The sequence below is a fragment of the Nestor notabilis genome, unplaced genomic scaffold (assembly GCF_000696875.1).
Source record: "Nestor notabilis isolate BGI_N333 unplaced genomic scaffold, ASM69687v1 scaffold6887, whole genome shotgun sequence".
NCBI lineage: Eukaryota > Metazoa > Chordata > Aves > Psittaciformes > Psittacidae > Nestor > Nestor notabilis.
Genome location: NW_009935076.1, coordinates 33,394 through 47,193, shown reverse-complemented (window position 1 = coordinate 47,193; position 13,800 = coordinate 33,394). Strand labels below are relative to the sequence as shown.

Sequence of the window (13,800 nt, the reverse complement as noted above, 5' to 3'; positions counted from 1 at the left end):
AGACCAATGGGCTCAAGCTTGCTGCAGGGCACCACAAGGCTGCTTTTGTGCCCTACTTCTGAGGTATTTCTGGCTGTAATGATTGCTTTCTCTTTCTCTTAGTTAAGTGTGGGCTGAGAGAGAGGAAGGGTTTTGAAAGTGTGTGTGTGCTGCTGCATGGCTTTAAATAAGGTAGTTTGTCATCTCAGCCTTTTCTCTATTGTATGTTATGAAAGACCAGTAGGTTTATTTTAACTAGAAATGTGCAAACTTTAGTCGAAGTCCTATGAACTGTGTACAAAATACAGGGCAAGCTGGGAATTCTGGTTGGATTCAAACATAACTGGTGCTTGCTTATTTATTTTCAGTCTGGAACAGAGCTGCGTTAGACTTAGTGCTCCTTTTACTTCTGCAGGAGCACAGTGTGTGGTGTTTTAGCCCTTTTCAATGTAATTACATCCTGTTAGACCAGGATATGCTGAAATAGGTGTTGAGCTTTGGGAGCTGTACATACAGTGGGAGTAGGAGGTGAGTAGCCAAGCACAGTGGGGGTTTCACTGGTCCTACTGATTTTGGGGGCTTTGGGGCAGTGTTATTCACAGCTGGAGGCAAGGATACCTGTGGATGCATCTCCTAGAGTTCCTGATCCCACAGTTGCATCTGATGCTTTCCCAGTGGGGATTTCACTGCTGCTGTAGCATGTGTTGGTAGAATCCCTTGCATTCAGTGAGGATGATGTGGGGTGATACCTGCTTTTGAGATGGAGCTGTCTGCTTGGGCAGAGCGGAAAACGTGTGTGTGAAGTTAACAGCAGAGCAGCTTAGTCCCAGAACATGTGTGAGGCTTACAAATACTGTAATGATTGTTTCCAGGCTCATTGCATCACTGTTGTGATTTACTATAAGGAAATCTTAATGAGGAAAGAGCGTAGTAAAAAGAAAAACTGGGTGGAAGGAGTCCTTGAGGGAGGCAGCAGAGAGCTTGAAAGGAGACTGCCAAAATCCAGTGTTTTCAGTTGTCTGATTTATTCCACACCAGGAAGTCTCCTCTCTGTCTATATGATAGTGACTCTGCATGACTCAGTCTCTTGGGTAGCATGTGCAGAGTAACAGTCCTTCATTGCAGTCTGGGAAAAAGGGAATGTCTGTGCTATTTTAAATGGGCTGATACTGGTTCCTGGTTGCAGGCTTTGTTGACCCAAGGCATCCCTTCATAACCACATTATTGCCTACTGGAGACTCCTGCAGAACAAAAGGGACCGGTCAGGAAGCCAAGATGATCTCCTTCAAGCAACTGTCCCTTGAAGCAAAGGCTGCAGTGGCTGCAGGAGTGGTTTTCCTCTCCATGATGCTGTCGCGGAGTTACCTGTCAGAAAAGCTGGATCTCAGGATGCGGCGCTGGCTCCTGAGGCTGCAGACAGCACTGTTTGCTAATGCACTCATGTTGATAGGATCTCTTCATGTGTGGAGAAGTACAGTCACCACATTCTCCAGGGCTTCAGTTGCCAGCTCGTTCTGTTTCATGCCCTGGAAAATAGCTGTGTTCATGTTTCTGGCTCTGGCTCATTCAAGCTTCTTCACGTTGCTGTTTCTTGTTGCGGAAGAGCCCTATTTCTTTTCTTTAGCTGCCTACACTTGCCTGGGGGCCTATATCATTCTGATTTTCTTCCTCTTCACTCTAGGCTCTGTAGAGCAGGCTTACAAGTTGTTGGCTGGGAAAGGTGCTAAGGCAGGCACTGGCAACAAGAACAGACCAGCGATGAAACCAGTGTTGGCAGTGCTGCTGACTGTTGTGCTGACTGTAGTGGGGCTGTTAAATGCCTCCCAGCCTCCTGCTGTGAATTCCGTGGAGGTTCCAGTTCATAAGCTGTCCTCAACAATGAATAACCTGAAAGTGGTGTTGCTTTCAGATATCCATCTGGGGCCTACAGTTGGGAAGACCAAGCTTGCCATGATTGTGAGGATGGTTAAGGCTTTAAAACCAGATATCACAGTGATTGTTGGGGACCTGACTGACTCTGAGGCAGAGATCATCCGACCTGCTGTTGAGCCTCTTGGAGAACTTGCCTCCCCTCTGGGGACTTATTTTGTCACAGGAAACCATGAGTACTACACATCAGATGTTAGCAACTGGTTTGAGCTGTTAAAATCGTTTAACATTCGGCCACTGCACAATGAGAATGTGAAGATTGTTTCACCACAGAGCACTGAGGACTGGTTCTGCCTGGCTGGCGTTGATGATATTGAAGCAGATGTGTTGCGCTACTCGGGACATGGCATGGATTTAAAGCAAGCCCTGGGAGGTTGTAGCAGTGAGCATGCAATAGTGCTGTTAGCTCATCAGCCTGTTGCTGCCAAGTGGGCCCTTCAGGAGAGACCAGACATCAACTTAATTCTCTCTGGCCATACTCATGGAGGGCAGATCTTCCCACTAAATGCTGGAGCTTATTTGCTGAACCCATTCTTTGTTGGCTTGTACAAAGTTGGGCAGAACACCTTTGTGTATGTCAGCCCGGGGACGATGTACTTTGGAATACCCATGAGGCTGGGCAGCAGAGCTGAAATAACAGAGATAATTCTCCGTTCTCCTTGAGGAGTTTTCCATTTGACAGACTTGTACCATCCTTTTTGGTCAGTATCTTGGCTCTTTTGCTCTGAAAGCACATCATGTTTCAGGGAAGCTGGAGAAGATATGTTGGGGTGGACTTCAGCAGGTTCTGTTAAGTGTGAGCAGAAAACACCAACTGTATCTTGGGCTTATGAAACAAATGGGGGCATTTTAAAATATTGAAGAAATTAATTCTTTGTGTTTATTATTATTATTATTATTGAGGTTCTGCATTTAAAGATAACACCGATGTCCCAGAGACAATGTGTCCTGTGCATGTTCAGCAATATCTGTGTCTTGCAGCTACTTTATGCTCCACTGTTCGTTATCCATCAGGAGCTGCCTTCTCCAGTCTCAGGCGGGTGAAGTTCTGATCTCTTGCGGTGAAATCATTCGTGCACGTTTTGCAGAAACAATTGAAGAGTGTCCACAAAGTCTGTAAACTCAAGAAGCCTTTTGCTAGAAATGTTCTGTGAAGGGAATGGTTTTAAAGGTATTCTTTTTGTCTGTCTGCAGCATGCACTACAGCTTCCAGTCTGTGTTGTTACCAGTGTTAACAGTTGCAAGGCATCAGTTCTTGAAATCCATTTTTTTCTAGTTAAAAAGCTGGGGAGACTGATACCAAAGGGTGAAGCAGCTGTGTTTCTGCAGGCATTTTCCGCAGAATAACTGGGCATCTGATCATTACTTGCTGAAAATAGCTCTAATAAAGGCAAATGAGAAAGAAAAGTTGGAATTGCCTTGTGCATACAGGACCTCCTGGTGTAAAGCAGAAAATCCAAAGCTGAAATAGTCAGTCTCTTTTCATTCTGCACATTTTTTGTTTTTGCTTAATTTGTCTTCTGTGATTTTTCTCTTACAAGAGCAAGGAGATGCTATTTGAAAACAATGCAAATAGGTTAATGCTTGAATTCTGTTAAAAGGTTTTGATATTTCAAGTAAAGGGTGCCCTTTTTAAGGATACTGAACTCTGCAGCAGGTGACTTTTCCTTAGTAGCATTTGTGTATCAATGTCCTGGTTGTCTTGACAGGCACGTAGCAGGACAACTGCAATAGAAAAATGAGGGATGGAGATTTTCTGTCTTTCTTTCCTAGAAGGACGTAACACAAATCCCTATAATTCTGAGCATATAATTGCTTTTTTATCTTTGTGTTCACATAAGAAAGCCAGGATGTGAATTCATGTGTATATATTGCCCAGGATGATGAAACAACTGACTTCTGTACATCTTCCTCTCTTCTCCCCTTTAACCCCAGTGTTGCTGTGTGAAAACCATGGAAAAATTCAAGTCTGGGAATCCTGCCTCTGCCTCTGAAGCCTGTAGCTGTAGCCACAGGGTGTCCTTTACTCTGCCTTTCTGCCCACCACTACCTGGGTTCCTCTCAGGCAGACCCATGTAGCATGTGGCACAAGAGATCAGTGCTTACACAAGAAACTGAGGATGGCAAGACCAGGTGGTGGTCAATCTTTTCCCGCTTTCCTTGTGATCCTGAGCCAGACACCCTGCTGGTTTGTTCTTCAGCTCCTGTCGTCCTTTCGCAGGAGGAATGTGGGGTGTATTTGAACAGTACCACAGACTTTGTGCAGTCGAGCTTTTCTTCATGTGACATTTCAGTTTCACTTCATCCACTCCCCTCAGACACCCCTGCCCCAGCAGAGTTTCTAACTGCTAAGCCGGTTTTGTATCCTCCTCCTCTCTTCAAAATCTTTTATTTTTACTACAGGAATATTGAGAAATAGGGCAAATGTGTCATGTGCTGGATGGCTGCTGAAAGACTTGGAGGAGTTGACCCTCTTTTGGTCTGAAAACTGAGCGCCTCATCAGCCAGGCTCTTTACTTGCTGGACTAGATAATTATTGTTGCCCAACACCTGTAACTTTTATGAACTTCTTCATGCTTGTGCAATAATATCTGCTTAATTATCCTGAAGTTTCCACATATATTTAATACTGCCAATATGGGTTCCAGCTGAAGTTCTTTCCCATCAGTGGTGTAGTGTCAAATGGTCTCATGTAGAGAGAATCTTGATAGCCTATAACCCTCTCTTTACTTATCACTATGCCTTCAGTTAAAAGCAGTATTCTGGGCTTAGTAGTGCAGAGTATTCCCTGTAGGCCAGTGGTCCAGGAGGATAGCTTTTCACTTGTTAGGCTGAGAGTTATTACTGTGTTAAGCTTAACACAGTAAAAAATTCCATATTTGTTGGATGGAATAAATTTTAAAGCAAGTTTCCTCATCAGGATGCTTTTGTGGGACTGGCCTAGGTGGTGTTAGTTTCCCAGGGAGTTGCTAGTAGTATTTTTCTCTTTTTCCTCCCTGTTCTTGTTAGTTCTCTCTTTATTCTGTCCAAATATGTGCAAAAACCTAGCTGAAGTGGGCCTTCCATCCCAGGGGTGCATAGATGGCTTCTTCATTACTTTGTACGTGCCTCTCTCAGAAGATCTCTGTGTATCCTTTCAGCACCAGATGCACATCCTTTTAGGAGCGGTCATATTATCATTTCGTGAATCTATTGAGTTCTCCCAGTGGTATTTTGATCTTGTACATTATTTTTTTTGGGTCTCTCCCTCTGAAAGCTTGATGGCTATCACTTCAAATTATTTCTTTCTGTGCCAAAACACTTCAAAGCCTTTTCCTGATTTGCCTTTTACTTTTTTAAGCATGGATAGAAAGGATCCTAGCTCAATGTTCTTTTTGATAGTAAGAGGAACCTCTTCTGAAATCTGACAGCAATCCCTAATTGTCCTTCAAGTCTTTTTCTATACTTTTCCCTGTTTGACCTGATTACTCACCATGCAGACCTATGTTCAGTATTCCAGATGAGAAGAAAATTGCTGTGCTGCTTTTTTGTTTGTAATTACATTTTATTTGGTGTGTATGGAATGTATTTGATCTGGAGAACTTAATGAATATGTATTTCTTCCTAAAAAGGCCAGTTGAGGGGTTGGGGGGAAGTTAATCACTGTAAGAGTAATACCAGAATAGAACAGTGTCATCACTCTGTGAAACTTCTATTTATTACATTAAATAATCACTATAGAGTGGATTTGAAAATATGTAAATTGTGGTATAACAAATGGTTTAAATGTTGGGATTTAATAAAACTTTATTTGCTTGTTAAGAAAGATGCCTCTGAGGACCTTTTCTTTTGTACCAGTATTTACTGTAGCAGTTAATGGTGAATTGTTCTAACACACAATTCTGTTTACCAACAAAAAGGTGCTGACAATAGATGGGAGTAGTTGGGGAAGTCTTGCACCAGCACTGGGAGGCATGGTGGAAAGTGGGAAAGGTAAGGCCACTTAAATTTGCCTGATGCCTCTGTTAGGGGTAAGAAGTGCAGGTTGAAGAGATGAGGGTGTGATGTAGAGAAACAGAACACTGCAAGGGCAGAGAAAGGACACTGAGGATTTCTGGGGAAGGAGCAGAAGAAAATGAGTGGTTTGTGGTTCTCAGTTTTGATACTTGAGCGTTAGGATAGAGAAAGGGGTGTTCTATGGTTGAATGGTCTACGTAAGAGATGCTAGGAATCTTCATGGGTGGAGGGGTTCACTGAAAATTTGTATCCATGTTTGTTTGCTTCCAAGTGAGAAAAAACCTCTGTTTTGTAAATTTGGAGTTAAATAGTTTTGCATGCTGAAGCTATTAATTTTTCTCCTATGGTGAGGGACATGCATGTTCTAAAATGTTGAAAGAAATACTAAGATTGCACAAATAAGTTCTTACTTGACTTAAGAAAGAACAAATTCTGTAGTTCTTTTCCATACAAGTATGTTTTGAGCACGTAAGATAAATTATACCATTGCCTCTAAGAGTCTGGATTTTCAGCTGGGCATTAATATGATGTGGCATGAATGACCTGGCATCCTAAAGTGTGCAGTGAGTTTGTGTCTGTTGAATGTGCTTACCAAACTAGCAGACCTGCTACCCCATCTTGTAGGGGGAAAGAGGGGGAATGAATTCCATGCATATTGATAATGGTGAGTACACAGCATTGACAGAGCCAGGCATGAATTCATGATGAGAATTGCTTTGGTTGTAAGCCCTGGTCTGCAAGAAATAGCTAGAGTCATGCACCAGCAATAAAAGAATGTTGAGTAAGTGAACATGATGTTTGGTAGAATGGGCAATAAATGAGATGAGTCAGAGCAAGTATTCTGGAAGCTTCCTCCTTCTCCTCACCCCCATAAGGCTACTGTAGCAGGTAGTGTAAGGAAGGGGATGTGTAGTTATGGTCACAGCTTTAAGAATGTGGCTTCTAAATGGCAACTGGTTCAATGATGATAATTATAATAGATACCTTCTTTTCATAGTTTTATGACAAGTCTTATTTCTCTACCAGAGGTGTCTGTCCCCTAAGGGTGGAGCTGTGCAAAAAGTAGATTCAACATTCATAATCTCCCAACAGTTACCTGCCATGAGTAGAGCAAGTGTCTTTTCCATAGGCCTCTGTAGGTAGTCTGAATGACAGGGCTAAAATCCTCTTTCAGAGGGAAACAGCAGCAATTTGTTTTGACTCTCCTCCTTTATTTCCAAGGATAATGGTCTTTCAATGTGCTTTTTCCCTAATGCTGCTTTATTATTTTTTTTTAATAGCATTGCAGAATTGTGTTGCCACAGCTGAGTTGTTTCATTTAGTCGTGATCATTTTGAAGCTCTCAGCTCTGCACTAATGCTGTAACTTGTCACAGTGCCCTAGAGTTAAAACCAGCTGAAGAATGTGAAATATCTGCTTGGTATTCCTAAGGGTGAATGATTTCCTTTGGGGATACGCACAGTACAATGCCATCCTAGTACAGCATGCTCAGGAATCAGGTTATAAAGTAAAGGTCAGCAAAAAAATCACATATATTTGAATTGAAAGGAAAGTAAGCATATGATACCTACCTGTGCATCCTCTGCAGTGGCAATTTACTTTTAGGCTTAACAGTCTGGACTTACTACAACAACATGCTTTTGCAGGGAGAATCCCAACCTTTGAGTTACTTTTGTTCCACAGCAGTTGGCTTGTATTTCTCAGCTCTATAAGGCCCTGATTTAGTGGAGACGTGACACGTCCATGCCTTTGAGTCAAGATTCGTTTCAACTTTCATGGAACTCCATGTTAATGAATATTAAGAATGGGTCTGTGTTTGTGGGATCAGGGCTTCAAAACCTTCTGCTGTGCAATACTTGCCAGTCCCCTGTAGCTCTCCCCTGTGAGGGTGCTGAGTCACTGGCACAGGGTGCCCAGAGAAGCTGCGGCTGCCCCATCCCTGGCAGTGTTCAAGGCCAGGTTGGACACAGGGGCTTGGAGCAATGTGCTCTGGTGGAAGGTGTCCCTGCCCATGGCAGGGGGTTGGAACTGTATGATCTTAAGGTCTTTTCCAACCCAAACCAGTCTGGGATTCTTGCTTCCTTGTCAGCTTAGAGCTGTATCTTCTCGCATCTGCTGTTATATATCCACCACACAGGCAATTTCACTTGCTCACTGCAGACAGGGCAGAATGTTTTGGGCTGCTACATGCATTTAAGACATTTTCCACAGCTTTATTTTAGATTTTCTGTGAAGAAATGCTTTTATCACAGTTGTAACCCACTTCAGTCTTCCTTCTCCTTGGAGTTTGTAGTGTGCAAGTGTTTGTAGAGTGTTATCTCAGCCAATTGCTCTGTTTAATGACAGTCTAGGCATAAGCATGTTTACTCAGCAATTTCATCATCCAGCTCTCGGGAAGCTTTCTTTGTTCTTTGTACTGTACCCACTAGGTTGTATTCTTGTTCTTTTGGCCTGTGGCACATTGCACTGCCTCCTTTTTGCCGTTGTATTGCACTAAAAGTATGCTCTTGGTCAGCAGTTGCTGGCCAGGAGTTTAAGTACTTGCAACTTCATGGTTATACATGCCTGCTGTATTTTGCTTTTTCCATTCCCTTCTCTTTGTTCTTCCTGTACACATTATTGTAACAAAATGGTTCACCACTTAACAGAAAGAAGTGGTTTCATGGCAAGGTTCTTCAAAACCATGTGGTCAGTTGGTCCCTATTTAACCTTTAGGCAGATTTCCTCCAGTGGTAGATGCTTTTGTGTAGTGAGGATCACCCGGGGCTATATGATGGCCTACCTTTACCTTGCCTTTTGATTTCATTGCTTTTATTTCATATAATTAATTTCCTAATTGTCTTATTCTCCATATGGGACAGACCAAGGCCTATCATTTCAAGAACAAGGCCAGTGTCCTTCAAGAGCTTCTAATTTACACTAGTGAAAGGTGCGTTTCACTTGGACTAGTATAACATTAACATCCAGTGAATCATGAGGTTTGTTTGGCTGACTTCTGACTTATTTTCTGGTAGATATGGAGAATGAACTGATTACGTTTGGTAACTCTGATTTTACTTCATAAATCGCCACCGATCTTTCCTTGCTCCGTAATGAATCTGATGCTAAGTCATAGAACATGAAGACAAAACCCCAACTATTCAGTGGTGCATGGAGGCCAAAAGTAGTACTGGTGACAGGGATGCCAAAGACACATGCAAGATTTGAGATGTTAAGGTTTGGTTAAATAAAATTAAAATGAATAAAGGTTCTTAAAGGGTCAGGCACTTAGAAAACGTCCTTCTGGTTTCCTTTGTTTTTAAAAGCAAAAGAAGTACTGCTGTGGTCATAGTAAACTTAAATTTTACTAAGATCCTAGTATGACTTGGGGAGTAATCCCATGCTTCTGAAGTGAAAGTATATTTCTTGTGGCTAGAAAGCGCAGATTCTTATTTTTAATATACCTGCTTCTTTTTGAAGTCCACTGTTTTGGCTGTGCTCAGCTGGAAGGTATTTAAAGTAGGACTTTTTCTCCAAATTACTGATTTTTAATGGCTTAAATGTCCACAGTTTGCCAGACTGATCCATCAAACAGTTTTATACTTACCAGAAGCTAAGCTTTCAAACGCGGAACATTTAGAATTGGTTATTTGTTCCTCAAAAGCTCCCAGCTAGCTTTTGTTCCTAGACTTGAGCATGACTTGAAGTTGGAATTTGGGTTGTGTTTTCCAACAGTTTGGTAAGCTAACACCTCCAATGCAAGTGCTGGCGTTCACCACATCTTCCTAAGTAATTCCTCATCCTTTGCACTGGTGTAAGCAACTACAGAATGTATCACCGTGGAGAGGTAGTACTATATACTCATTAAAAGTGGAGAATACATGTGGCATATTTTGGTGTAGCAGTGAATCCTGTCATTGCTGAGTGATTGGCAGATGTGTTGTAGTCCTTTGGTGTGTTAGGCTCAGGGGGGGCTCTGTGTAGCTAGAGGAGAGCCATTTGCCATCAGTTAAACACTGTTGTACCTTCTATTATGGACAACCCCCAGATGTTGCATAGGCTGTTCTTCATCTCTTTCAAGGCAGAAAAAGATTATATTGTGTATTATTTCTTTTGGTACACAGACTATACCCCCGAGGAGTTTTGGGATTGATTATGACTGCAACTGCTTTGTCAAGGATGGGAGACCTTTCCGTTACATCTCAGGTAGCATTCACTACTCCCGGGTGCCCCAGTACTACTGGAAAGACCGCCTGTTGAAGATGAAGATGGCAGGACTTGATGCCATTCAAACGTAAGTAGCTGTTGCCTTTCAAAGTGATTTGTAGTCCTGGGACATTTATGAGAAGTAGTGAAGTGGAATGCTGCCATTGTTGCTTGGTTTATTGGGTTTTAAGTCATAATAGAGCTCTGAAGAAGTGAAGGGTAGTAGAGGATGACCTTTAACAGCATAAACTGGGACAGCTGGGCAGGTTAGAGCTACCAGTCGCCTTCCCTCCTGATAGGCAACACCCCTTGCTCCACAACCCAGGGTGCAAATGTGACCTGAAATAAATTGTTGGACTGTGAACTTTGACAACTATGAAACACTTGTATGTTCTAGTGGGTTGACCCTGGCTGGACACCAGGTGCCCACCAAAGCTGTTCTGTTGCTGCTCCTCCTCAGCTGGACATGGGAGAGAACATACAACAGAAAGCTGGAGGGTTGAGATAAGGACAGAGAGAGATAACTCACTAATGACTGTCACAGGCAAAACAGACATTAATTTCTTATCAACCAGATCAGAGTAGGGTAATGAGACATAAAATCAAATCTGAAAAACACCTTCCACCTCCCCTCTCTTCTTCCTGGGCTCAACTTTGCTCCTGAGTTCTCTACCTTCTCCTCCTCCACAGTGGCTTAGGGAGATGGGGAATGGGGGTTGTGGTCAGTTCATCACATGTTGTCTCTGCTGCTCCTTCCTCCTCAGGGAGGATTCCTCACACTCTTCTGCTCCAGCAAGGGGTCCCTCTCATGGGAGTTCTCCATGAACTTCTCCAGTGTGAGTCCTTCCCACAGGCTATAGTTCTTCATGAGCTGCTCCAGTGTGGGTCTTTCCATGGGGTGCATCCTTCAGGAATAGACTGCTCCAATGTGGGTCCTTCCATGGGGTGCACCCTTCAGGAACAGACTGTTCCAGTGTTTGTTCCCCACAGGGTCACAACTCCTGCAGCAAACCCAATATATATGTGCTCTGCATCGTGATCTCTGGGAGGCAGATAAGGGGAAAGGAGACAGTAACATCTGAATACAGCGTGCTATCTCCCTGAAGCCTTGAAAATATTAGCAAAGGTTGCTGTAGTACTTAAAGCTGCTTCACCAGGAGTGGTTAAATTTAGAAGAGTAGTTGGAAACTAGGTGTTCAAACAGCTTTCAGTTGCAGGTACCGAACCTCTTCATTGTCTTTCCTACCTGGTTGTGTACTTAACTGCAACAGCTGAGGCACAGATTAAACAACAGCATGCAGCTTACTCTTATTTTTGCCAAAGCTTCCTTGACAAGAGGAGCAGTAAAGTGTAAGGCACACTTTTCAAGCAAATATTGCAGTTCCCAAACACGTTTGTTTTTCTCTCCTAAATCATTCCAAGGTTTAGAGCTTCTATTTGAAAGAGCTGCTTATGTGCTATGGACTGCCAGACTTAGCTCAGCAAGTCTTGCACCATCTTTCCTTCCCCTCCCTTGAGGGTTCTTTGTGTTGGGGTGGCTTTTTCATGTCTTAACCCTCTTCCCTGTCTTGTGATGATGTAGTGACTGCTTGGCGGGTGTGTTTTGGGGTGGTTTCTGTTGTTCTCTGATAAAGCAAGTTCTGTTTTCCCTCATATCACGTGAGAACAGTGGAATTAAGTGACACACTTGCTCAGGACATGGAATTGCCCATGTAATTATTTTTTGCTGCAATAAAAGCAATCTCAAATGGACCTGAAAATTGTACTTTTTGATGTCTGGCTTGAAAGATCAGGGTCCTGACAGTGGCTCTGTGACTCTTATGATCCATAGTGTCTCATATTTCCCTTACGTCTCTTTCTTTTTCCAAACCCCATGTATCTTCAGTGCCTTCTGTTCACTTCCAGCTTTTTCAACCAGTCCTTTCCTTTTTTCTTTGAAATTGCCTGTTCGTGTCTCTGCTGTATCACCGGTATATTGAGATCAGAATGTTTTCCTCCCTGTTCACCCCCATCACTGCTGTTTAACAGCAAAATTGCTGCAGGGCTGTGGGTACTTCCCACCCCATCCTTGCTTCCTTCTTCATTTGTAATCTCCTGCTAACAAAGTTGCGAGTTTTCCTTCTTCATTTTCTTTTCTTTTTTCACTTGTTAAGATCTCTTACTCTGTGCCTTACTGTTTTGCATTACTGTCCTTCCACGGTGCAGGAAGGAGTGGAAATGGTCTTGCATTGCTGGTGTCAACTGCTCTCTGTTGGTCTTGGCAGGGTTATTTCTGATTTGGCACAGAAGGCACAGTACAGCTAGCAAATGTTTGCCCTGCAGTTATGCGACCTATGGCTTTAGGTGGTGTTGCTGAATCACTGTTGACAGATAACAGGTTTTTACAAGCCTTCCTGCTCTTGATTATTTGAGATAAAGCAATGTTTTTTGCATGTTACCCTGTGATTTTGTGTGGTTTTGGTAAACATGGAGATCAGTCCAGGTGATCATTTAGTCATGTCTTTGTTTTTTCTTCTTCTGCCTACTCTGTCCTGGATCAGTAAAACTATTATCAGGGGACCGAGATACCAGTTGTGTGAAGTTGTTCTGCAGTGAGCAGCAGCACTGCCAGACTTCCTGGCTGAATGTGGCAGCTGGACTCCCAGCCTTGGGGCCATCTCTGAAGGCTGCAGCTTTGTAGCTTGCGGCTTTTCCCATGAGACAGGGAAAGGTCTTGCTGTAATTTGAAATATGGGAGCCTTGTTTTTATCAAGGTAATCCCAGTGAGGCTTAACCACTTCAAAATAAACAGGATCCTTTTATTACAGGATTGTCTTCATAAATTAAATATCTTGTGGTCAAAGCAAGTCAGACCTGCTCTCCTTCCTGTTCTGTTTGATGCCTTGATGCATGGTTCAGCCGATGTCTGAGTCAGCAGTTTATCTGGGGCTCTTGGGTGAACTCAGTATATGTCTATAACCCTCTGCACCTGGAAACACAGAATCATAGGATGGTTTGTGTTGGAAGGGACCTTAAGATCATCCAGCTCCAACCCCTGCCACGGGCAGGGACACCTCACACTAGAGCAGGTTGCTCCAAGCCCCTGTGTCCAACCTGGCCTTGAACACTGCCAGGGATGGGGCAGCCACAGCTTCTCTGGGCACCCTGTGCCAGTGCCTCAGCACCCTCACAGGGAAGAACTTCTGGCTTAGATCCAACCTGAACTTCCCCTGTTTCAGTTTGAACCCATCAGCCCTTGTCCTATCGCTACAGTCCCTGATGAAGAGTCCCTCTCCAGCAGCCTTGTAGCCCCCTTCAGACACTGGAAGCTGCTCTGAGGTCTCCACGCAGCTTCTCTTCTCCAGGCTGAACAGCCCCAATGTTCTCAGCCTGTCTCCATATGGGAGGTGCTCCAGCCCCTGCTCATCTTCGTGGCCTCCTCTGGACTTGCTCCAACAGCTCCATGTCCTTCTTAAGCAATAACAGATTATGAGTAAACAGGGGACAGGAAGCTTGATCTTACGTTAAAGCTTAAAATATCAAGGCCTAAATCTTCCAAATAGCAGGCTGAAATTTCATGTTGTGGGTGGTGTGACATTCCAGATGATGATGGATGTGTTCCTAGGAGCACCAGTCCTGACCGCAGCAGGTAGCATGCAGAGACTTCTGGTCACACAAGGGTAACTGTCCTCATTTTCAGTTCCTGAACATCTGGAACATCAAGACATCCGG

At 43.5% G+C, this 13,800-nt stretch overlaps 2 protein-coding genes across 2 annotated transcripts in view; both read left to right on the top strand.

Annotated features, from left to right (window-relative positions):
* The first annotated feature begins 1,173 nt into the window (after window positions 1–1,173).
* On the top strand, window positions 1,174–2,571 carry TMPPE (transmembrane protein with metallophosphoesterase domain). Its single transcript, XM_010017649.1, has one exon. The coding sequence runs from the start codon at window positions 1,255–1,257 to the stop codon at window positions 2,569–2,571; it is 1,317 nt and encodes a 438-aa protein (XP_010015951.1). The 5' UTR covers window positions 1,174–1,254.
* Window positions 2,572–5,820: 3,249 nt separating this feature from the next.
* The window catches only part of GLB1 (galactosidase, beta 1), a 34,021-nt gene continuing 26,041 nt past the window's right edge, over window positions 5,821–13,800 (top strand). Inside the window, exons 1-2 of the mRNA XM_010017650.1 lie at window positions 5,821–5,880; window positions 10,008–10,177. Coding sequence (XP_010015952.1) covers window positions 5,821–5,880; window positions 10,008–10,177 — 230 coding nt within the window. The remainder of the gene's footprint in view (window positions 5,881–10,007; window positions 10,178–13,800) is intronic.

Excerpts from the sequence above, each read along its gene's own strand:
- TMPPE (XM_010017649.1), top strand. The coding sequence starts at position 1,255 with ATGATCTCCTTCAAGCAACTGTCCCTTGAAGCAAAGGCTGCAGTGGCT.